The sequence below is a fragment of the Mixophyes fleayi genome, chromosome 2 (assembly GCF_038048845.1).
Source record: "Mixophyes fleayi isolate aMixFle1 chromosome 2, aMixFle1.hap1, whole genome shotgun sequence".
NCBI lineage: Eukaryota > Metazoa > Chordata > Amphibia > Anura > Limnodynastidae > Mixophyes > Mixophyes fleayi.
This window is the reverse complement of record NC_134403.1, coordinates 13,636,784-13,661,768: the sequence shown is the minus strand read 5'-3', so window position 1 is coordinate 13,661,768 and position 24,985 is coordinate 13,636,784. Positions and strand designations below refer to the sequence as shown.

General features: G+C 41.7%; 2 protein-coding genes across 15 annotated transcripts in view; one reads left to right on the top strand and one right to left on the bottom strand.

The window, feature by feature from the left end:
- Positions 1–24,985, top strand: part of LOC142140704 (uncharacterized) — a 233,637-nt gene that overhangs the window by 161,444 nt on the left and 47,208 nt on the right. The gene's annotated exons all lie outside the window — the stretch shown is intronic.
- Positions 1–24,985, bottom strand: part of LOC142140705 (uncharacterized) — a 148,037-nt gene that overhangs the window by 107,681 nt on the left and 15,371 nt on the right. For all 14 annotated transcript variants that reach the window (XM_075198501.1, XM_075198500.1, XM_075198502.1 and 11 more), the window contains exons 5-13: positions 24,068–24,168; positions 23,641–23,713; positions 23,298–23,398; positions 23,097–23,160; positions 21,669–21,769; positions 21,478–21,547; positions 19,407–19,507; positions 19,200–19,269; positions 10,402–10,464 (exon numbers count right to left, since the gene is read on the bottom strand). In XM_075198501.1, the coding sequence (XP_075054602.1) occupies positions 10,402–10,464; positions 19,200–19,269; positions 19,407–19,507; positions 21,478–21,547; positions 21,669–21,769; positions 23,097–23,160; positions 23,298–23,398; positions 23,641–23,713; positions 24,068–24,168 (744 nt within the window). The remainder of the gene's footprint in view (positions 1–10,401; positions 10,465–19,199; positions 19,270–19,406; positions 19,508–21,477; positions 21,548–21,668; positions 21,770–23,096; positions 23,161–23,297; positions 23,399–23,640; positions 23,714–24,067; positions 24,169–24,985) is intronic.

Genomic DNA, 24,985 nt, shown 5'->3' with positions numbered 1-24,985 from the left:
AATGTAAGCTGTATGCAAATGGGAGTATTAGATTTATTTACTTATTTGCATATACATCAAAGAAACAGATTTTATGATGCGTATGCAAAAGGTACATAAAAGCCTCCTTAGAGAGAATATCACACATCTGAATGAGCACCCCACCGCAGGTAAGAGCCCCGTGGCGTGCTCACACAGACAATATTTATTGGGTATGTGGACATGTCACATACCCAAACTATTATATTCTGAGACAATCAACCGGATCACACAGTAATTTGGTTACAAATTGTACAGACCCATGCATTTAGGTCTACAACCAGATCACACTGCATTTGCACTGATCTTTTCCCACTCGGGCAATGACCAAACACACATGCGGTTATCAGCAACAAGTTTTACGGCGACTCCAACCAAATTGTGAACACCTAGAATGACTATGTGCCGGACCGCACATACTCAGACGACTCCCCACTCTCCTAGAGCAGAGAAGAACCGTGGGTGGCGAGAATGGATCGCAGGGCTACTATCAAAGTTTTGCTATGGTGCACAGTGATGTATTGTTCTGCCCCTGCTCACTACAGTATTGTATTCTATGTTATAGAAATACTACAATTACAAAATAACGTACATAACACATACGGAACTGGATATATTTGCTTAGAGTAGGATATATTACATTTTTGCTCCAAAAGATTAAACATTGTACTGTGCAGATTTGCCTATTTCGATCATAGCCAACGACTTGCTCCTCATTTGCCTGAAATCATTCTGGCATTGACCTGATAAGGTGTAGAAAGTGCAGCACAAGTTTGTTAGACCATGTCGATACCAAGATGCCCTATTTTTTATTTAAATTCTCCAAAAGGCTTGTGTCATCTCATCCCATGGATGGATGAACGGAGATCTGGTGAATGACAACGGCATTAAGCTGAATTCAGCCATGTTCCTGGAACCATTGTATTTATAGGCATTAAGCTTTATTTCTATGTAGGTATGAATTTACATGGAGTCACACAGCAGACGTAGGGGAGTTACAAAGGAAAGTTATAAGTAAAAAAATAAATAAAAAAAAATAATAGAAAACATTACCATTGAGGTTCCTGCCCCAAAGAGCTTACAATCTAAATGAAACAAATGACGAGATGCAGCACTAGTAGGATGGCATGCCCAGTCCAAGATGTCTACTCACATGTACACAGAGAAGTCAAAGCCAATGTTCTCCACACCCCTATGACCAAAGTTGTGGGTTTTTTGTCTATTAAAATCACTAACTCAGTTCTAGTGGAATCTAGACATGGAAAGATATTCCTAAGCAAGCATACTTGTTCTCTTACTGGATGCGTGAATCATTTACCCCCCTTCCCCTTCCCCTTTCCCTTCCCCTTTCCCTTTCCCTTTCCCTTCCCCTTCCCCTTTCCCTTCCCCTTTCCCTTTCCCTTTCCCTTCCCCTTCCCCTTTCCCTTTCCCTTCCCCTTCCCCTTTCCCTTCCCCTTTATACCCTTCAAACTTGAAAAGTTAAAATAACATCTTTGCAGTATTAGATGGATAAATATACATTTATCTCCCAAGTGCGAGAGAACCTGTTGTATGTAAATACGTGTTATCTATTTCTGTTTAACCTCTCGAGATTCTGTAATGCATTTTCTATGGGAAAAGATGTTTCTAATAAAAAGTTATTAAAAAAAAAAAAAAAAAAAATCAATTTAACTGTACGCTGCCACCACCAGTCTGACAATACCCTGCATGGTGGATGAATTGGCTTTTTCCTTATACTGTTCCCCACATTTGTGCCAAAGATCAGGAACGGAGATTTATCAGACTAGGTAACATTATCCAATCCTCCAGTATTTGCGTTCCTTAGTCCACTGCCAAAGCACAGACTTAATTTTAGATGATAGGAGTAGAACTGGGCCGGTTTAGAGACCAACATAACATATTGGTGACAAAGTACGAAGGATTGTGACCTAGGTCTCTTTAAGCATCAGTGTTGCTTTCAGCTGTTGGTAACCAATTCCACCTCAGCACTTGTGTTTATAGACGAGCAAATATTGCACTGGATGATGAGGAGTTGGATGGAAAGAGGGTGTGCTGGCGACTTTAGTTTTATGTGTAGCAAAATAAAGAAGATGATCTAAAAGACTCAATGTCCGTTACCAAGGCATACTTCCAAACTGCAGAGATTTTTCCCAATATTGGACATTAGGCCTGTACTGGGAGGACCATCTTGTTGTATCGGTGCAAATCTAGTGTACACAGTAGCAGATATTTGTATATATTATGGCTGTTTAATTTGAGGCAAAAATCCTTGACTGCAGGTCTTTCAAAATAAACGTGTACTTTTAACATACACTTTACAGCATTAAGTCAGAGACTTCCTCGTAAATCTAGGACCGCTTTACAGAGACGTCTCCTGTGAGGTGAGAGTTGCATGCACCTTACACGTAAAGGCTGGGTTCCTGTTGTTACACGAATACAAACACTGAAAATAACTATAGCATAAATAAATGAATATCTAAGTATATGTTCACACTTGTCTGATGTGCTAGAGGACAGGGCTGCATGTGACATGGGCAGTGACATGATGTGAGGAGAGGAATGGAGGCAGCAGGAAGCCACAGACTGAGAGTTATATAGTGGAAGGAGCAGGGTCCCCCAGCAGTACAGAGTATATCTGGAGATGAGTGATGTGTTAGTGAGGACAGGGCTGCATGGGACAGGAGCAGCGACATGATGTGAGGAGAGGAATGGAGGCAGCAGGAAGCCACAGACTGAGAGTTATATAGTGGAAGGAGCAGGGTCCCCCAGCAGTACAGAGTATATAAGGAGATGAGTGATGTGTTAGTGAGGACAGGGCTGCATGGGACAGGAGCAGTGACATGATGTGAGGAGAGGAATGGAGGCAGCAGGAAGCCACAGACAGAGTTATATAGTGGAAGGAGCAGGGTCCCCCAGCAGCACAGACTAGTGACGTGTTATATTGCTGGAGGAATTGTGGTATCGAAACACAATTTTATATAAAACTTTGTTCATACACCTAGCTTGAATTAAGGTTGTTACATATTAGCACTTTTGTCCGTTTCAACAACAACAACAAAATAATTACAGCATACATAAAACATTGCAGATCTATACTCTAAGTATACATTAAAATCAAAATATTTCAATACGGGTAAGTGAGATGTGAAGCACCAACAGATTTTTCATCTAAGGTAAACCCTCATCTTTCTATGGGGGTATATGTTAATAGAATTTGCCCTCTGTGAGAACAATTTACATTTTACAGGATTTTTTTTAACCGATATACAAGTACAAATAACATTTTGTTAATTTAATATTTGTCCAATAGTGTCAGAGTCACTGGTTCACATTTTAAAACAATTACAGCTGTCTCAATATTTTAAAGTGAGAGAGAGCATATATCAGTGTTCATACGTCCGTGGAAGGAGCAGAATGTACTTTTGTTTCTTGTAAAGAGCAAAAAAAACTTAAAATAAGTAACTTTAAACAAAGTCAATCATGAACCCAAGAGAAGCTCTGTATAAAATGCATTGTGTGATAAAACCAAGTCAGCAGACTACCATTGTGTATATTAATCTGGCCACTAGAGGCAGTGTTCCCCTGGAGCCTATGGATAATGATTCACATGTAAGTCGCACTCTTCGTAATCAGAACAAATATGCAGGAAACTAAGAAAAATGTACAATGTTAAATTCCTTGTGTTTTACTATTTAAAGACAAAAAGCCTGATCATAAACGCTGCTTATAATAAACAGAATATATTTCCATTTCATATTAGAGGCCAATAAACCAAATGGTCCTCATGATCAATTATTTACTAGCTTATATTTTCCCATTGTATTTTTAATCTTTGTGCATAAGAATATTTCATATCGTACAATTAAATGATGATTTACACATTATAAATAAAGGATAATAATAATTAGAAAGAACAGCCAATCAGATTCCAGCTGTTATAGTAAAGACAGTCATATGACATAGAACTTCCGATTATTATGGGTTACAGAACATCACAGCTCTTTACACCATTATTACATACCAAGGCTTATTTAATAACCTGTGATCCGTCCATATGATTTAGTCTAGAGGGCAGACAACCTGTGGCTCACCAGCTGTAGTAGTACAATACGTCTCAAATATATCCTGCTCAGCAATGAGATGCTGCACTTCAGTTGCTTTTAGAATATTAAACTAACAATGTTCTCGATAAATAAAATGTAAACATCTGGGAAACGCAGAAAACCAGTTCAAGAGCTTGTTGCCTTTTTCCTGAACGAGCCTTTTCTGTTCCATTAACCAGAAGCAGCTGTGGGCCTTGGTCACAACCTACGATATCTCTATAATAATCCAACCACTATCATTACTTCGCTCAGGTCCCCGGCTCTACCTCCAGTCTAAATGGGTCATTCCATGTGACTCACGTTACATTTCATGCTCAGTTTTAGAAGTTTAAATGCACCACACACAGAAAATTAAGCTGAAATTCAAAATATGACAATGTGATATGAGGTAGGTAGTCATAATTAATGCATAGAAGCAGAAAAAAAAAATGTACACTTAGTATTTAAATGTTATTGTTTATATGCACGACTCAGGTCACACTCACAACAGAATGGACATAAGAACTTATATATTTATTTAAACCTGCTGTCCTAATTATTTTTACAATATGATTGTTCTACTATACACTTATAAGATCCTAAACTTATGACTGACACACAAACAAAAACTGAATGTTAACCAAACTATACTTAAAATCAATTTTGACATGTGACTCATGTTATCTACGAATGTGGCTCACGTTACAAGTCTGTCCCCAGTCAAAGGGCTCTGATACAAATTACTCAAACCTGTAGGAATCCACGTGAATTAATCAGTGTAGGTCTGTTTATCTTCCAGATTAGCAGTGAAGATGTATAAAATATGGTGGCTCAGTGGTTAGCACTTCTGCCTCACATCACTGGGGTCATGCGAGTTCAATTTCCGACCATGGCCTTATCTGTGTGGAGTTTGTATGTTCTCCCCATGTTTGCGTGAGTTTCCTCCGGGTGCTCTGGTTTCCTCCCACACTCCAAAAACATACTGGTAGGTTAATTGGCTGCTATCAAATTGACCCTAGTCAATCTGTCTCTGTGTGTGTTAGGGAATTTAGACTGTAAGCCCCAATGGGGCAGGGACAGATGTGAGCGAGTTCTCTGTACAGCGCTGCGGAATTAGTGGCGCTATATAAATGATTATTTCATCCAGTGATGATGGTCAATGCTAGTTGCTGCCAGGTTGCTCTAGCGTGCTCACTAAGTATTCACCATCTCTGATGCCCTTAATCTCCCCTGAGTAACTCTCTCCATCATATTCAACTGAATTTGCTGTGACAGTTACATGAAGATCATCAGTGGAAAAAAAATTAAGTTGAAAATGTCTTGTCACCTACGATGTACACGAGAATATTCCATGAACAGTTCTTGCCTTCTTGAAAATCAATTAAAAAAAATCTATATCCCTCCTCAATTATTTCAGCAGGAAGCTTTCCTTTTTATTCAATAATCTGTGTTTTGTGACTATTTCTCACCTCTTCCCTTCTCTTCAATTTTAACTTTTTCTGGTTTAGACAGTTTTTTACTTTTTTCTTGCAATCAACTACGACTTTTCCTGGCCTCCTCCCTATGTTTTCTCTTGTGTTCTTCATAAGTTTGCTCCTTTTTTTTTTAAGCTTTTCTCATCTCATTCTTCTGCTTCCTATAGTTATTTCACTAAAATTATTATGTGCTTGAATAGCAACAGAATAGTAGAAATAGGTCTACACAACCTAATGAACGTAACACCTTACCAACCAATCAGATCCTGTCATTTTAAAGGGTGTGTTTGTACCAACCAATCGGCTCCTAATTGTAATTTTTCAGTGTCATGCATCTCTCCCTTTGTGCTGATTAGGTTATGTAGACCTATTTCTACAGCACCTATGAAATTACGATTATAATTATAATTTCAGGTATAAAATAAGAAATTATCCATTTTTTCATCCACTTCAACACCTTCCGATACACGACATTTATTGATTTTCAATTATCGCACAATATACTACAGTCTTTTAGCAACACAAGTATAAGAAAATGGTAGTGGTTATGTGAAATTTAATTTTCAAGTATTGTGTTTGATACTTCATGGAATGACCCAAATAGACTCCTTATTGTTTTTCTCATTATTTTCCAATAAATTAATCAAGAGGCATTGTTCAATTGTATTCTCACTCCAATTGTCAAATGCTGGCCACAAACTTCCATCATACTGCAAGGCTCTCGGGTCAAGGTCACGGACCGTTTAGCCAACATATTTCCACGGCCAAATTGGCAGTTTGGCACATGGGTTGAGTTTCTCTATCACTTGGCGAGAGTCAGTTTAGGCAGAAGAGGACGACACACACACACAGACCGATAAGAATGATCCTATCGATTTCATTAGGATCATTATCGGGTATGGCAGTTGTTTTGGGGCTACACATTCTGCTATATATGCGAAAAATAGCCCAATATCGGATGTGACATTGCAGCATATGACCAACGTAAGCTGCGACTCCCAAACTATGTGTTGGGAAACATTTCTGTGTGACCGTTATTAGACTGAATGTGTCATAGGAATTTAGGTACAATGGGTCCAAAACCTAAAAGATGGACCTTCAGATGACGAATTTGTAAATACATCACTTTACATTTCTAGATTCCTTTAAAACTGTAACCCCTGCACACAACAGGTCTCTGCTGTACATGCAATAAAACTTTGTCTAGCAGGCAGTCTTGTGTCTTATGTCAGGGCAACAGAAATACAAGTTTCAGCTAATGTAGAAGTTGTAAGAAGCAAATATATTAAAGTCCTTTGAGGTTGGAATGACACACGCAGAGGTATCTCCTTTTACAGGAATCCTCCAGGACTCCACCCACCAGGAGATGTGGTCACATCCACCTATAGAGAGGAACAGACATTACCCCATCCACAGCGTGAGGATACTGCTTTAACTAAAAGGGAAGAGGTTAAACACAAGAAGTGCTTGTACTGAAGGATTCCTGGAAAGAGTCACTGCTACGTCTATCAGTTTCCAGATCCCCCACAGGAGAGCACCCACGAGGAGATTGTAGATGTGATTTTTAGAGAGAGACTACTGCATGCAAAACTTTTCTTCCAATGTCTGCGTCACAGTCAGCCTGCACATTTGTTTGCTAGAGTGGAGTGAAAATATGGAGCAAGGGGCATCTTGGCACATTTTCTCCACTGTGGCTCCTACCAGCTCTACCTAGAAGGTGGAAATTCCTCTAGAAGAATGGGCTTTGATCTTTACCCAATGCTTAATGGATTTCTAGGATAACTGGTCAAATCTATCTTGCCAGGAAATCATTTGAAGCACCCTATCCTGTAGATCCTCCATGAAACAGGACTAGCAGACAATCATTTTTCCAAGCTTTGTTTAGTTCCAAGTATCTGATTAGGTGCCTTCGTACATCTAAGCAGTGGAATGTTTTGTCCTTAAGATTTGTAGGGTTCAGAAACAAAGGATGAAGAGTCAGCTCTTGTGAGCTGCGAAATCAAGATATTTACTTTTGAAAAGATTCAGTCTGAGAATGAAGCAATATTCAGGCATGGTGCGCCTGTATTTTTTCCAATCCTGTGACCTGTTTCCCAAGTAGCTCCCATTCAGAAGCCAGGCCATTAGCCTGACTTTCTGGATTTCTATTTGTAATATCGAAAGACTAAGTTGCGTATTTCTGGAAGTAGACAAGGATCTTCTTCCGACATCCTTTTCATGGCCGAAAACCAGAACAGGAGAACACTAGAATAACCCACGGTCTCTCGAAAAGGTTTATGATCTTGGTATCCGCATCAAAAGCAGGAAATGCAAAACCTAGTGGGAAATCCCATATTTGGAAAAGAGCGTCTACTTCCGGTGGGCAGTCTTTGCGATTCAGAAAACATTTCTTGGTCTTCCTTTCTTGTGAAAATTTCTGTGTGTAGGGATCACTATTTCTGTGCAATTCTGCTTGGCCCAGTGATGCCCGACTGAGCTAGTTAGCCCGAGTATTAAAGGAGCCGTTATGTGAACTGCAGAGATTGGGATCAAACTCACTTCTGATCAATATAAAGCTTCTTCCTCTGTGCAACCTTACACTTCTGGTGCTCCCAGTGACTTCTGTTATGTCGTCTGACTGGATACATACATTGGATACATACATTTCTCCTGACTCTCCAGTCCTAGAAATGATTCAAGGACTTTCCAGATGGCCAAAAGTTATCTGAAACTTGTTTCTGGTCTACAGTCCACTGACCCTGGATTGACCTGTCCTGAAGGAACGCTCCTCATCCCAACAGGTTAACAGTTGTTGCAATAGTAATAAGTTCCTGAGGAAACTAAGGGACACTTGTTTAAATTAACATGTTCCTTCCAAAAGATAATGCTCTCTTTTGGGATATTGATATTCTAATCCTTTGGAGTAGAGATTACTGCCTTATTCCAGACCCTCAACATTTCTAAATGCAATGTCCATGACTAATGTTGTCACCCGGGCACAACTAGAATAGCCGCACAGTTCTAGAACTAACCTATTCTCTTAGGTAAAATCCAAAACTAACTGTGCATCCAGTTTGGATTGTTTCTGGTTTCCTTTTGTAGGGAAGGAACACCCTCTGCTTCTTGGAGCCTAGGGAGACACCAAAAATAATTTTCACTGAGAAAGCAGAAGACTCAACTTTACCATATTTTTTAACATCCCATAGATAGTAGCTGATCTATACTTTTGTTCTCTGGATGGTCAGTCTCGGGAATATCCGAAATTCTACAGTGAATGGACCATGATAATAGACATGTTTTAGATTGATTGCAGAAAAAATACATAAGGCCTTTATGAGTTTGTTTTGAAGGCACTTTTGATGCCTTATTCATGCTCTTACTTTATTTTAGTTTTCCTGGTGAAAATGTCAGAGTAAAGAAGAAACCTGCTTCTTTTCTTCTTGGGCTTCTTTAGGATTCCCTGTTTCATCAGTTTATCTGTGGCTTAAATCAAATGTCCTCTGTCTAGAACACGTTGAACTTGCGAAAGGACAAATCTGAAAGACGAATGAAGTCCAGTTTGTTTCCTTCACGACTGACCTTAACAATCTATCTACTTCCACTGGTGGGAAAAATGTACAAATCCAGAAAGTTTACCTCCGACTTCATTAGGACTTGGAAGTAAGTTTGTTGGGGGTTACAAAATGAAACCTCTTCCTCAGTTGGATTTAGCAATATTCCATTTCTAACCCCTTCATCTTCTATTGTGTCTTCTCTCATGCTCTGAAAAGATCTTCTATAAACAGGAAACCCTTTTAAACAATCACATGCTCTTAAGAATTTTGTCCAGCTTTGGTCCAAACAAAAATTTTCCCTGGAACAGCACATAGTCTGGACTTAAGAGGAACCATCAATCGTCCAGGTCTTCAGCCTTAGTGCTCTCCAGGCTGCGTTGGAATGGGTTCTGAATGAATCTGCTTTAAAAAGGCTTTAATGATCTCAACATTCTTTGTTTCTCATACGATAAAGAATTTTAAGAATCACCCTCATCCTCTTCAGTAAACACCTCTATCTGTAGATTCCAGATAAACCTCCTAAGGAAAAGCCACAAATTCAGATTTTGCAGCATTTTTGTTCTCCTGGAAAGTTCTGAGCATTTAGTGCTTCAACCACCCCACAAAGTCCTTAAACATATAGGGAGGCTCATCCTTAAAAACCTTGTCTGTACGAGTCGACACAGTGGCTTTTTGTAGATGTCAGGATGTCTCATCACAGATCACATATTTGCAAGAATGAGATTTAGACAAACTTTTCAGATTATGAGAAGCATCCTTCTTTACCCGATAGGAGGACGTAATAATATAGACCCTCCTTCTCTACCCAAGTCAGAGGGAAATTCATATGATGCAGGGAAGAAAGGTAAACGCAAGGATTAAAGCTGTTCAAGAACACCTCTAAACTGGCATCAATACCCTGATCAGGAGACCTTCCTGGAGTATAGTACAGGATCCCAAGTCCCCTCTCTGACCATATATTCTGGTGGGTGCTGTCCTGGGGATGATCTAAATGCAGATGTGCGATAACATGTACAAGTTTGGGAACCTTTGCTCAATGTTTACATAGAAGACCATCTTTAGCCCTCTTTGTGTCTCAGGCCTATAGCCAGTTTCCACACCTCTTGCCAAAGCCGACGTTCAGAAAACTATTCCTATGTTCATCAAAACCCTGAGTGGAACGGTTCACTTGCGAATAAAAGCTGCATAGTCACTCTACCCTTTCACAAATGAACATACCATGAACTTCCATTCTGTACAGCAATGTGTAATAAATCAGCTTGGTATAGGAATAGAAAAGGATGTACCACTGACCTATACAGTGTTCCGGGAGGAATTCCGGCAGCCCTCGATGATCACCAGGATCCAGCGTTACACCTGTGTGTGACAAAAAAAAAAAAAAAATCTTACATATAAATACATATATGTATTTAGAGACAGGAGGAGAGAGTTTTTCTGTGTAAGATTAAATTATCCTGATATTCTACAATATCAGGATAATTACTTTCATCTTGGGACCTAGTTTCTCTCTCTCACACACACTCGTCCTTCAATCACTGGATTAGAAAGATAACCAGAGGCAATTTTAAAACTAGAATTTCTATAAAAGGTATAAGGAAGTTTATACTATTTAGGGATTTTTGCACTTCCGTTAAATCCTTTTCTCAATGTCCATTGCAGGACACTGGGAAAACGTGGTATTAAAAGAAAACCTCAAAATCTGAACCCCCCGGCTACATCCCCTAGCCAGGAGCAAGTCAGTCATTTTTCTAACTATACCCCAGTACAGGAGAAAGGGTGAGAGGTAAATAAATAGGGAAAGAGGTCCAAAATAAATAAAATAGACCAACTTAAGTCAAACCAAGGTCTCCACCACACTGCTAGCCAACCTTTAGCTTTAAGAATCATGGCTTCAACAGTCATGCTGTTAAAGTAAACAACGGAAAATCCTGATGAAGGAGCATTCCTTGGCTTAATAAGCGGAAGACGCCATGATAGACCTTTTTGCCATTTTTGGCTCAAAGACAGAAAAAACAATATAAACTTCAAACTCCCAGCATGTTCTCCAGGAGTGAGAAAACTGGCCCACCTCCATTACATACTCAGGACTCACAGGGCCACGAGTCAGACTCTGGCCCCTCTGCAGCTGACCATGGCTAAAATTATAAAACAAGTTAAAGTCACTATCCAGTCTGAATTCTGTGCTCTGGTGTCAGAACAGAGATCTGAAATTGCTTCACTGGGTTCTCGGACAGACTCTCTTGAAATGAAGACTGATGAGATCTGCACCTTCCAGGCCAAACGGACCATGAACTTGCTACCAACCACTCCAAACTGTACACTCTCAAGGAACAATTTGAGAACCGGCTCCCGCTGCAACAATCTTAGGATTAAAAATATGCCTTAGATGGTATCATCAGAGGAACTTCCCCAACTATCTGCACAATCTTTTCAAACAGCTGGTCCCCAACCTTGCCACCTCAGACATGTTGATGGATCGCACCCCTAGGCTCTCCGAGCGAAACCTCAACCTACACGTAACGCGATAGTGCGCTTACACTACTACACTGTCAAGAAGATTCTTCTTGCCGCACACAATGTGCAATACACTTCTCATGCCGGGACTAACCCTCTCGTTTTGAGGACCTTTAACCCACCATTCTAAAGAAACGAAGAGATCTCTGAAGTTACTAAATATCTCAGATCGCTCAATATTCTTTATCCGTGGGATTTTCCCTTTCAACTCACCTTCACTCATGCTACCAAGAGCCTTTTCCATTAAAACACCTGATCATGGTCTGGAGTGACTGCAAAAATTGAAGCTCACTTTCTCACCATCCTCCTCCAGCAATCGACCCATGCTAGCCGAGTGGGCTTGGACTTGAAGACTTACCTTGGCACTCATTATCTTTTACTGACAAGACAGCAGAGCCTTCCTGTTATTTTGTTTCCTCATTTTTATTTTCTTTTGCACTTGTATTTAGGGGATACTGCCCTGTGTGACACGCAGGAGACAGGTCTGTGCTTGTATTCTTATTTTTATTTATTTTGAAAAATTGTGGTCTCTATGTTTCAAATGATGACATGTAGTTGTCCTATAACAGTGATTAGCCTCTGAGATCCCCTTCCTTTCTTCCAGTACCAATGTATGGCAGGAACTCACTCATTCAGCATCATCTATTTATTTACTTACTACACCGTTTATTATTCTATTATTGATTTTATTGCTCCTAGTGGTTTCCTTATCTTCCTGCTGCATTATTTGGTCCTGTGGGATTTCCAGGAGAGAGGCAGGTAAAATATTTTATTGGGAAGTATGGCCATTGTATTTTCTACAATTTAAATTCACCATATCCAGGTCACCTATAAGAAATTGCTCAGCTTACTTGTGTAGTCTGCCTCCTGTCTGCCCAGGGTCTTAACACATGGTGAAGGCTCTCGAAATTAACTACCTCCTGTTTCCTTGTCAATGTCATTGCCGTCGTTTTTGATTGCTCTTATTTTTTCTTGTTCACATTTCTTCGGTTTTTGCTACATTGTATGGGCTCATAGTCATAGTCCTCTCTTTGCTAAAGTGCCTCCTCATGCCCTCTTTTGCTCCCCCACTCCCGTGCCGTTAGTGTTCCTTACTTGGAAGTCCAATTCCCCCCCCACCCCCCCGTTTTCAATATCAATGTTGTTCAATTTACTCTTGTTACCTGGACTCATTTCGGTAGACCAGTCACCCTTTCTAACCTCACTTTTTTCCCCCCTTACAAGCCACTGTCCTTTATGCCTTTCTCTGGTAACCTGATAGCCCATTACTCTTAAGAGCCACTCTTTGAATGTTAATGGCCTCAACTCTCCTACTATCTGAAAGGGGATTTATCAGAGAAAATGACTTTACCCCAGTCCAATCCCTATACATTTTGCAGAATATCAGTCTCTCCCTGATGTTATACCTGGAGAGAAGTGGCTTCTTTGCTGGCCTTCTTGATAACAGGCCATCCTCCAAAAGCCTTCACCTCACTGTGCGTGCAGATGCACGCACACCTGCCATTGCTGAGCAAGCTCTGCACTGCTGGTACCCCGATCTTGAAGCTGAATCAAGTTTAGGAGACGGTCCTGGCGCTTGCTGAACGTTCTTGGGCGCTGTGATATCATGGACCACCTATGCCACCCTGTCTGTTGCTGCTGGGAACCAGCCTTGATTACTTTGCCACCGCTCCCTTTTGTTATCCCAAATGGCCCTCTTGCCGCTGTAGGAGGGGCTTACAAATGCTGCCACCACTGGACTCCTTATAGGCATCCAGTACCGGGTTTCTTCTGGCTGACGCGGCGAGTGTACCCAGTTACTGGCATACCTGGGCTGGTACTCCTTACCTCTTACAATGGATCAGGGGTGCTGTGGATGGATACCCCTGGCCTATCACACTGACCAGGGCTGCAGGCAGAGTGGTGGCACCCGAAAAGCTGGGTCTAACCTCAAAAACAGCCAGAGAACGGATTAGATTTAGGGTCTAATCTGCAGGTCACAGGAATACAGATGTTTTCAAGCAGAATATTGAAGATGTTTTCAAGCAGGTCTTTGAAGCAAGTGATGTTTATTTGCTCTCACACTGGTGGAAGGTACCAGTGATCAGGTCAGATGAAACAAGAAGAACATTTCAGTGTACAAAACAGTGCTTTTTATACGGATTTGGGCACAGGCTATTTTTAGAATCAGAATGCAATGTGTTTACACAAACATGGATTTACATGCATTGCAAAGTCAACAATATTTACACTTATCTATGAAATTCAAGAGATGCTGTAATGCCCTTCATCTGATTTTCAGATGCAGAGAATCTAGGACCCCGGTCTTAAAAGTTCCTACCTTCAATGTTGGACCTTCACACATCAAAAGATCTAATTAGCATGGGGCCCCTCTTCAGACAGTCCAGAATACACATTCCCAAAGAAAGGTACAAACCCCTTCCCCACATCACAACACACAAAAGACTTCCATCCACAAAGGCTTATTGTATCAGATATATACCTTAAGAAATAATGGATCTTCTCTAGCAAGGTAAAACAAGAAACAAATTTCTTCCTAGTCTCAGAAATTAAAGATAATACACACAATATCAAAATAAGTGCATGTACAATTATATAAATATAAATTATATAAATAAGCGCCTTTTGAATACATTTATACCAGAAGTTATCAGTGATCGAGTCACAGGCGCCCTGAAGCCTTCTTCACATTGAACCTCTCTCCTTGAAGTTCTTGATGATCCTATAAATCTTTGACTTTGGGCGCAATCTTACTAGCAGCAATATGAAGCCCTGTGCAGGCCTTTTTGTGCAAAGCAATGATGACTGCACACGTTTCCTTGCAGATAACCATGGTCAAAAGCTTCCAGTCTGTGGACAATTGGGAGGCCGATTACTTAAGTCGCCATATCATTCATCCCGGGGAATGGTCCCTTCATCCAGAAGTATTCTCCCAGATCATGGACAGGTGGTGAATGCCGGATGTCGACATGATGTCCCTCAGTTGAACCACAAGATGAACTGCTATTGTGCCAGGACTCGGGACCCTCAAGCGTGCATGGCAGATGCCATGATGGTTCCTTAGATTTACCGACTGGTATAAATACTGTATTTCCCCCGATTCCCATGTTGCTTCGTGTGCTAAAGAAGGTAAAGCGGAAGGAGTGCCGGTAATTTTGGTGGCACCGGATTGGCCACGCAGATCTTGGAACACAGATCTGCAAAGCATGGCGGTGGAACCGACCTGGAGACTTCCTTGCAGACCGAATCTTCTGAGCCAAGGTCCATTCTTCCATCTGGACTTGGCATGATTGGCTTTGATTGCCTGTCGACTGACGCACTGATCCCACGCAGGAAAAGTTGCACTGATAAAGAGTCCTTCAGACAGACAATGATCAGGGCCAGGAAAATCGGCATCTTCTAGAAATTATCACCGGATTTGGAAAGCCTAAATAGGCTGTGTGAGATACAGGGGGTTCCCGCCTCCTCATTTTGAAAAATGCGGTAGTCTCCCAGATGGGTTTCGGACTTGGCTGCCCTGTATTACGGTTCGCCCTTCATTTTAGAAGAGGACAGAACTATTTTGCGCCACCGCTTCCTTTCAACCTACGGTGGTGTCTAGGTTCCACATCATCCAGGAAATTGTTATTCCTGTGTTAACTCAGGATTCACTGCCTGGTACTTCAAAATCTTTGCTTCTCCTGTATGTGGTCAGGGCCTTAAGAATATATGTGGATCGCACAGCATCTGTGCGCAAGACTGTCTTCTGGTTCTATACGAGGCTCACAAGCGTGGACGGCCAGCAACTAAACAGATAGTTGCCAGGTGGGTTAAGACGACCATTTATCAGGCCTATCTCTCAGAGTGTCCTCTGGACCGAAGGTGGGTACGGCTCACTCCAGCAGGTCAGTCAGCGCCTCCTGTGCGCAGAATGTAGCAAGTGTGCCGGGCAGCCACGTGGTCCTCTGTTCACACATTCACCAGATTCTATCGCTTCAACGTCTTTGTTTTCAAAGACGCAAGCTTTGACCAAAAGGTTATGCGTGCAGCCAAGACTGCGTGTTCCCACCCATAGGGACAGCTTTGGAATGCACCCATGGTTATCAGTGTCCCCCAAATGGCTGTGCAAGAGAAAAAAATATTTTTTTACATACTATAAAATCCATTTCTCTAAACCCATTTGGGGGGACACTGCGCTCCCAGCCCTTGTTCCGACAGTTTTGGTTGTCTGTTCTGTTGAATGTGACTTTAATCCGATACAGTGGACTTTGTATATAAACAGATTTGTCTCCGGGCAGGGGGCATAGAGGGCAAGGAGCAGGCCAGACAAGTCTGTTAGTTTTAGGTGCCTTACTTCTGTATTATTATCATTTATTTGTTAGGCACCACAAGATTTCCGCAGCGCCTTACATGATACAAACAGTAGACTATACAGGGTGAAACAGTACAGAACAATAAACAAAAATACCAATACTTCAGAAACTCCAGGCAGGCTGATGCAATAAGCACGGAGCAGAAGAACAGGTGAGGAGACAGGAGGGAAGAGGGCCCTGCTCATGTGAGCTTACATCCTAAAGGAGGGTAGACAGAACAGGCACAAGGGGAGCCAGCAGAGAGAAGTGAGAGCGAGTGGAGGAGGTGAGGTGGTTAAGTAGATGGTTGGTAGGCTTTGCCGGAAGAGGTGAGTTTTCTGTACAACGTCCTCTATGCTCCATGGTTGGCAGTGTCCCTCAAACGGGTTTAGAGAAATGGATTTTACAGCAAGTAAAAAACCCTCATATAAAGAGCCCTCTTTGACCATGTAATGTGTTATACTATCTGAACTTCTGGAGATCACTTGCATCTCTAACTAGTGTGTAAAGCATCATTGACTGAAGATTGTGCCCAACTCTTATTGCCTGCTGTATCCTGTAACCAACAGATAACTTATACTCTTATTCTTTCCCCGACAGTCCTGTGTTAACCCCAGCATCTCTGTGTCAATGCTCTGCCTGCTACCCAGCAGTCCTGATCCATAGTAAATGGTCAGGAGGTACCAGTCAGCCCACAGCAAAGCGGCACTGTAGCAGCTATACCAGCAGTTCTACGTGCCGTGAAGGAGCTCAGTGGTGGCAGCGAGATTCTCCTACAACTATTTGCAATCGCAGTTGGCGCGTGTCGGTGGCAAGGTGACACTAGTAGGAGTTGTCGGTAACAGTTGGTTACCGACGGTGAGAAAGAAACCCAGATAAACTGTGTAAGAAGAACATCCCCTTCATCTTTCATTCCCCAATGGCCCGGATGGCAAAGTAAGTCAATCCGGTCACAAGTACGTCTTCCTAAACTCTCCTCAGCACAATCTGACTTTCTGAATAAAGAAATCCCAACTGAGGAAATTAAACAAACTATTAAAGAACTCAAAAATGCCTCTGCACCCGGTCCCGATGGTTACACGACCATCTATTATAAGAAATTCTCTGCCACCCTCATGCCCATGCTGCTAGATCTTTTCAACTCTATCCTTTGCGGATCTAAATTAGATTCGGCCATTCATGTAGAAAGCATTGCAATACCTAAACCTGGTCAGGATCTTCACTGTTGTAGCAATTACCAACCCATTTCCCTATTGAACATAGATCTTAAATTGTTTGCCAAAATTTTGGCAATTAAGACTGATTCTTGTGCCATTAAACTCAAACAAAACCCTGATATCTCAGGTATCCGAGTGGGCCCCTCTGAACATGAAATATAATTGCATGCAGACGACATCCTCATGTCTGTCACCAACCCCCCCCTTGTTTCTCTTCCAAACCTCCTTAAAGATTTATTCCCCTTCAGCAACCAATATAAATTATAAAATTAATGGCACAAAATCTGAAACTTTAGATCTTAGGCTCAAATTAGCTCCTTTGTCGAGACGGGAAGATTAACTAAAGGTTCCGACAGGCCAAGGGCTGTAACCGAAAACTTGACGGAGGAGACCAATGGAAAACTCTCTTTGCACAGCAGCCTGGGATGAGTGGAGCAAGTTCAGCAATTGATTTGGCAAATAGGTTAGCCCAGGCAGGGTCCACCATGTCAGCGGTACCACCTTCAGGCAAAGACAGTGGCCTTTGCCTCACATGGAGTGCAAAGGGTGTCAACCTCAGACTGTCCACTAGGTAATTTGGTGTGATATTTAGACAAAAAAAAACACAATCACAGATGTCTCCCCACAAGGGGCTCCAGCACTACTTATTTTGTCTGACATTACGGTAATAAGTGAGAATAATGTGAACAGGTGTAAAACACAGATCAACAAGAGGAGAGTGAACTAAAACACAGATAATACATCACAGAAATACAAACACTAAAAACGCACTTTATTACACCCGTCTCGAGCTACAAACGAGTTTTTGCTGTGGCTCTTTGCCTTTTAGGTGGTCTCTACTGTGAAAGAAAAATTCTGCCAAAAGAAGAAATTCAGTATCAAGCTATAAGCTTCTCCCTTTACTGGGTCCAGCGCCTCTGCTTACAGTAAAAGAAAATCAAATAGAGCTTTTAGCGAACCTAGTGAGGGAACTGGTGAACTGACACTTAATGCCGGATCCCAAGGCTCTGCCATGTAGCTGCGATGCCAGCGACAGACCGCAGACCCAGGCAGAGACTCTCACAGGAACAGCGATCCAGAGAGAAAAAGGGAAGGAGTAGAGTAGGCGGCTTGGCTAGGAGCGCAGAGGGAGGGGGAAAAGGGAACGGGGAGGGGTAGGCGTTTGTAGGGAACAATGGCACTATGTCAGGGGAAGGGAGAACGGTATTGAGAGATGGAAAAACATGGGTCCTGTACTTTATTGAAGGATTCAGAAGTTATTAATGATGCTCTTCATAAGTTCCATGCAATGAACATGCCATGCTCGAGTGATGACTGCCGGGAGGGAGGGAGAAGCAATTTGCTTCCAGTCCACGGCAATTTGGCAGGTGGCGGCTAAGATTATATAACAGGCTAATTTGTTCTGATGTCGGGTCGCATTGGGAAACCAAAGGAGAGAAAGAAAAATTTAGGATCAAGTGAAACGTCAATTTGGATCAGGGATTGATCTGGGTTCTTAAAATCTATCCAGATCTGGGCTTGCTTCGGGCAGATGTGAAGAAACGTGCCCACACCAGAATATCCACGCCAGCAACTGTCTGAAGAGTCAGGCAACATCTTGTGAAGGCAGGTCGGAACGTAATACCACCTATACAAGAGTTTATATAGGTTTTCGTTGATCTTAACGCATATTGAGATAGAGGCGGCATTCTCGCGTATATCATTATCATCCAAAGGATCACTCAGGTCACGCTCCCATGACAATTCGTGGGGGTCCCGATTAGATTGGGTCATGAAAGTGAGTTTGAAGTATTAAGTGGAAATTAACCATTCATGTACTTTCATTAATTAATGGATGTTTTAATTTATGTTATTGTGTGTTTAATAAAATGTACATATATTTTAATTTTCGGATAATTGATTCACAGACATTCTCAGTGTTCACTAAGTGCTGTAGACTATCTGCTAACAGCACTGTTAGGAACTACCTCATCTAGGAAGCAGCAGACACCGCACACACACGTATAATATTTTAGTTTCGCTTGCTCACCTGAGCCGATCTCAGCAGGAATTGCCTCTTCTTTAAACTGCTGGAAGAACATCCCATCTACCGGCTCAGCCTGTCATACAAGAACATGTGTCACATTACACGGAACATATCATGATTCACACACAGGGCAAGGACATGTGAACACCACAATAGTCTGCAATATGAGCAGTGGATGTGAGAGGAGCTGGGAGACGTCAGATCAGTTACCTGATAATTCTGTGCGATATTCCCGTTCTCTTCCTCTATACAATCCAGGGAATAGAGAGGGGTCTCACATCGTTCTGGGAGATTTCTAGAACTACCTTCGCCTGTGGGAAATGGACACACAGATTTATATACATCTGCATAAAAACACTAAAGAAGACCCCAGCTGACAGTAACATTTGTACAGTGAACCCCTCAACTAACAGAATAATAGATGTAAAGTCATGGACATAATCACCCCTCTAATGGTGCATATTCCTGGCACAGCCAGTGTCAGTAGTGGCAGAGGAAAGAGCCATTACCAAGGACGGGTGTATTGAATTGTCTTGTATATGAATCCGCTTTGTGGCTAGCAATTAGCACTGGCTAGACCTGAGGCACAGAGTCTAATGGAAACATTGGTTTTCACCAAGGACCCTCTCAAAATTTTTACACACACAGAACCCAGAGGTTGAAGCACAATGGTCATGGCAGAAAGGAAGGGTTCAGAAATGTTAAGCAAGCCGGGATTCATGCTCACAAGCAAACAAATCAGTGTCAGGAATAAGCCAAGTCTACAACAGATGGTCAGACAGAATAATATACAAGCACAACAATGTCGCTCAGACAATAGTATCTCCAATGATACGGAGCTCCTTGTACAAAACAATTAAAATAGGTTGATGACAGTAAGAAAGAAATTCACACCCATAGAGGCTCATCTCATAAGAAAATAAATAACTCCAAACATAAAATAGTTATGTGTCAGTAAGACATAGCTTTTAATATATACATATTTACCGAAATCATCATCACCATTTATTTATATAGCGCCACTAATTCCACAGCGCTGTACAGAGAACTTTCTCACATTGAGGCTTACAGTCTAAATTTCCTCACACACACACACACACACACTAGGGTCAATTTGTTAGCAGCCAATTAACCTACTAGTATGTTTTTGGAGTGTGGTAGGAAACCGGAGCACCCGGAGGAAACCCACGCAAACACGGGGAGAACATACAAACTCCACACAGATAAGGCCATGGTCAGGAATTGAACCCATGACCCCAGTGCTGTGAGGCAGAAGTGCTAAATGATATTGAACAGCTTCCAAAGCCCAGATATGTGGGACACAAGTACAAAGATACGACAGGTAACCCAACAAAAATGTTTATCCCAAACTATACCATCTATATGGTGTAAAACCTGCATGTTATCTCTAACAAAACTGAAGAATTAACCAACTGAATCCTGCAGCTACCAGTCAGACCACCAGTCAGTTCACTGAGCAAATCAATACCTACTACAATAAGTCTACCTTACACACGTAAGGTAAATGTTAAAATGCAGATGTAACTGGATGGTCAACTACCGGGTATTCGGCATCATCTCTAAAAGGACAGACCCCTTAGATGAGTAAGATTAGGGGGAGATTATAAAGGCCCTAATTACTGTGAGTGGACAAAATAACTCTACATCCACTGGCACATTACTCCTCCACCACAGCAACCAAATTATGACCAGGAAAAAAAAGTTTAATGGTCCTTTAAAGCTCCTTAATGAGAATATGGGTATTCATGTCTACAATCAAGAAACCTCCATGAACAGAAGAAGGTGTAGAATGGATAACAGTTAAATCACCAAACTGCTCCCTCTTCTAAATATGCATTTAACTACATTGATACTGCAGTGATAACACAATATGGTACATTCACCAACCCCCCCCCCCCAACTTCTTCAAGGTGCTAATTACTATTCGGTAACGTGAGCTGGTTCCTGACTCGCTACTCATACTCCTGCTGTGCCATTTACTGCTACCCACAGGTGTTCTGAGCCTATAGTCAGCCTTGTTTACGATGTGCTTTATACTGATGGGACCTCACAGTTTTTTGTATTTTTTTTTTATTTATTTAAAGTGTGTTTTCATACACTAATTTTTTTAGATTTTCATTATTTCAGGAAACTCTTATATTCACATGAATCTGTCACGGTGACTTTATGACCTCGTACACTTCTGTACATTGTCCACTCACCTGTATATTTCTCAGTAAAGGTCTGTTGTGAATTAATTTATTTAAGTTTCTCCACTCACCTAAGCTGATCTCAGCAGGAACGGCCTCTTCCTTACAACGCGGGTGAAATACTCTGCCTCTCGGCTTAGCCTGTCATACAAGAACATGGGTCACACAAGTTTCCCTTCCACACATTACACGGGACATTACGACACACACACAAGAATAACACAATATTCTGCAATATGAGAAGTGATGTCAGATCAGTTACCTGATAATCCTGTGTGATGATCCTGTTCTCTTCCTCTATACAATCTGGGGAATAGAGAGGGGTCTCACATATTTCTGGGGGATCTCTAGAACTACATCCACCTGTGGGGAACGGACACACAGATTTACAATAGCTCCATAAAATTAAAATAGTAATTAATGTTGAACGCCAACATTTATCTAGTGAACCCCCAAATAATGATAGAGAGCCAACATTGAGGTAAGAAAGTGATTATTTCCCTGTCTGCATGCCATGGTCAATGTTCTTGGATAGGAACCTACTTTGCTGCTAGTAAGTCGCTAGAAGTGAGAAGAGGAGCTTAATAGGAATAAACGACCCCTTCACGGGGGTCATGGAATTCCCCAGAAATGGATAACCAGCCGGGAATAGATGCACAATCAACCAATCAGTGTCAGACAGACACGGCAAGTGATAGCACAACCTACTGCTCTAGCACCTGAGCTGAGCCTGTGCCACAGTGCTCGCTCACCAGACACTAGTAGCACCAGTGTATAAAATACACCGAACCGGGTGCACATGTTCACTAGTAGAGGAGAACAAGGAGGGTCCCAACGCATGTGGCGACAGGAAAGCTAGAACAGGTGTGTTATAATAGGTTTAGAGGTTGTAGCTCCCATACAGTGGGGATCACACAACATCACTAGTTGTTGGGGAAAAATAAGTAATACAACTATTATTGCCAAAATCTGAATATAGATTACATTTTATTAAAAAGTGCTCACCCCTCTCTAATTCCTATCCATCAGGCTTGTACCCAGGGATCATGTATTGCCCCTGCTGTTCCTCCCTCACCTCCTCCCAACTGATTTATCTATTCTCTGTAATCCGGCCCACTGACTGACAGCTGAATAGCATAGGAGCACATTGCTCCTCATCAGCAAGCACAGGGGAAGATTTCTGTACAGGCAGCAAGGACAGCGAAAAAACCCCAAAGGAAAATAGCACAAACTATATGTATTGTTACTATACACAAAACTTTGTATGTAGCAAAATAATCTTATAATATACAACTTTGTCCCTAAGCAATATATTTAAAAACACTTGTTAATTATACATCATAATCACCCCTTGTCAATTATAGACGGCATTTTTTACTGTGTCATAATATACATTCAGCGCAGTCCACATATAAAGAGAGAAATATTAATGGACGGCATCTGTATGGTACCACTCTTGGGAGGAGATCGTGAAGCTTGAATTAAGAGAATTAACGCTTGGCAGTAAAGACTGCGGCTGTGATGCTGAACTTACTTAGTAACTTTACTTCTATCAGGGGCATGAATTTTTTTTGAACAACACTAATAATCTGCTCTTCCATCCCCAGATACATAACGTGTAGGCGACATTTCTAGTAAGTATGAACATTCCATTCACTTTTCCCAATATTTTAGCATCAGTCTCTCTCACCTGTGCTGATCTCAGTAGGAACGGCCTCTTCCTTACACCGAAATATCCCGTTTCCCGGCTCAGCCTGTCATACAAGAACATGTGTCACATACGTGTCCTACCCATACGTTACACAGGACATCAGGACTCGCACACATAATAACAACACAATATTCTGCACTATGAGAAGTGGATGTGTGAGGAGCTGGAGACGTCAGTTACCTGATAATCCTGTGTGATGATCCTGTTCTCTTCCTCTATACAATGCGGGGAATACAGAGGGGTCTCACATCTTACTGGGCGATTTCTAGAATTACGTCTACCTGTGGGAAAACATATATACAATGTTTATACTACAGATATTTTACAAATTAAATATATCATATTCTCCAAAAACTAACAATTACATGTGATTATTAATATTATTCAATGTGTCAGTGCTATATACAGATTGGTGAAATAGAAACGCTTGGGTTTAAAGTGTAAACTCATTATATGATGCCTCTGAGCCCATTATACGCAAAAACATTTATCTATTAATTAGTCCAATCCTACTTCCTCTCACCTGAGCGGATGGGGCCAGGGACGGTCTTCTCTTCCTTACACGGTTGATGAAATACGGCTTGTTCCGGCTCAGCCTGTCATACAAGAACAAACATATTACACCGGACTTCTATTCTGGCAGGATATACAAGATAAGGACATAACATTTTCACATAATTATATAACATAGTTACATTATGATAACATAAAGGATAACGCAGCACCTTGTAAAACACATAAGGATATTACAAGTCACATGCAGAGTGCATTTATCCAAAGCACAGAAGCCCGCCATAATTTCTATTGTGTTTGGAAGTTTAATTGGAGAGATTTGCTAATTGTCTGCTGCAAGATGAAATAGGGTATTACAGCAAGCTTAGGCAGAGAATGATACAATGTATATCATACAAAACTCGTGCAATGAGAGAGGTCTGATCATTTTCCCCTACCTGAAAATCCTGTGAGACAATCCGGTTCTCTTCCTTTATACAATCCGGAGGATAGAGAGGGGTCTCACATCGTTCTGGGGGACTTCCAGAGCTACTGTCACCTGGGGAGAATAAACAGTGAGAGAGATCTATATATCAATACCTAATAATAGCAGAATATATTACTGCACAGAGGCACCGGTCACAAGGTTTGGGTGTACAATCCATTTCTCTGAATCCATTTAGGCGACACTGCTTACTATGGGTATATAGAGGGCGCTGTGCTGGGAGTAAGGCACTTAATAACGTAATGACTTGTCTGGCCTGCTCCTTCCCCTCTATTCACCCTGTACAGAGACCCATCCGAACATTAAGTAACAAAGCCCATATGAGCTTGACAGATGGTAGCCTAGATCCACCTCGCAACCGTCTGTTTGGTTGTCGGCCATCCTCTCGTGTGCATCATAAAGGACAAGTAGGGAGACTGTTGAGCGCAAGGAGGTCAAACGGTCCACGTGATCGGATGGGCTTACTTCGCCACCCGGTGTGTGTGTGGGGGGGGGGGGGGGGGGGGGGGGGAGAAGGATGAAGGCATGTTCATCTTACAGAGTTTCTGTGTTTCTTTCTCACTGTCAGTATCTGACTGTTCCTGACTATTCCTACTGGTGTCACCTGGTGTCTCCTTGCGCAAAAACTGTAAGAGAATCTTGCTTCCACCACTAGGTTCCTTCACAGCACCTGGAATCGCTTACTTTTGGGTAGCTGGTATAGCTGCTGTAATGCCACTTTTTCAAACCCACAGCTTGATGAATTTACCCCCTGAACTTTGAGTGACGCTAATCTCAACCCCCTGCCCAGGCCATCATGTAAGGACAAGCAGCAAACCAATCTAAGTAGTGAGAACACCTTTTCTTTCACACCAGTCTATGTAAGCCTTCA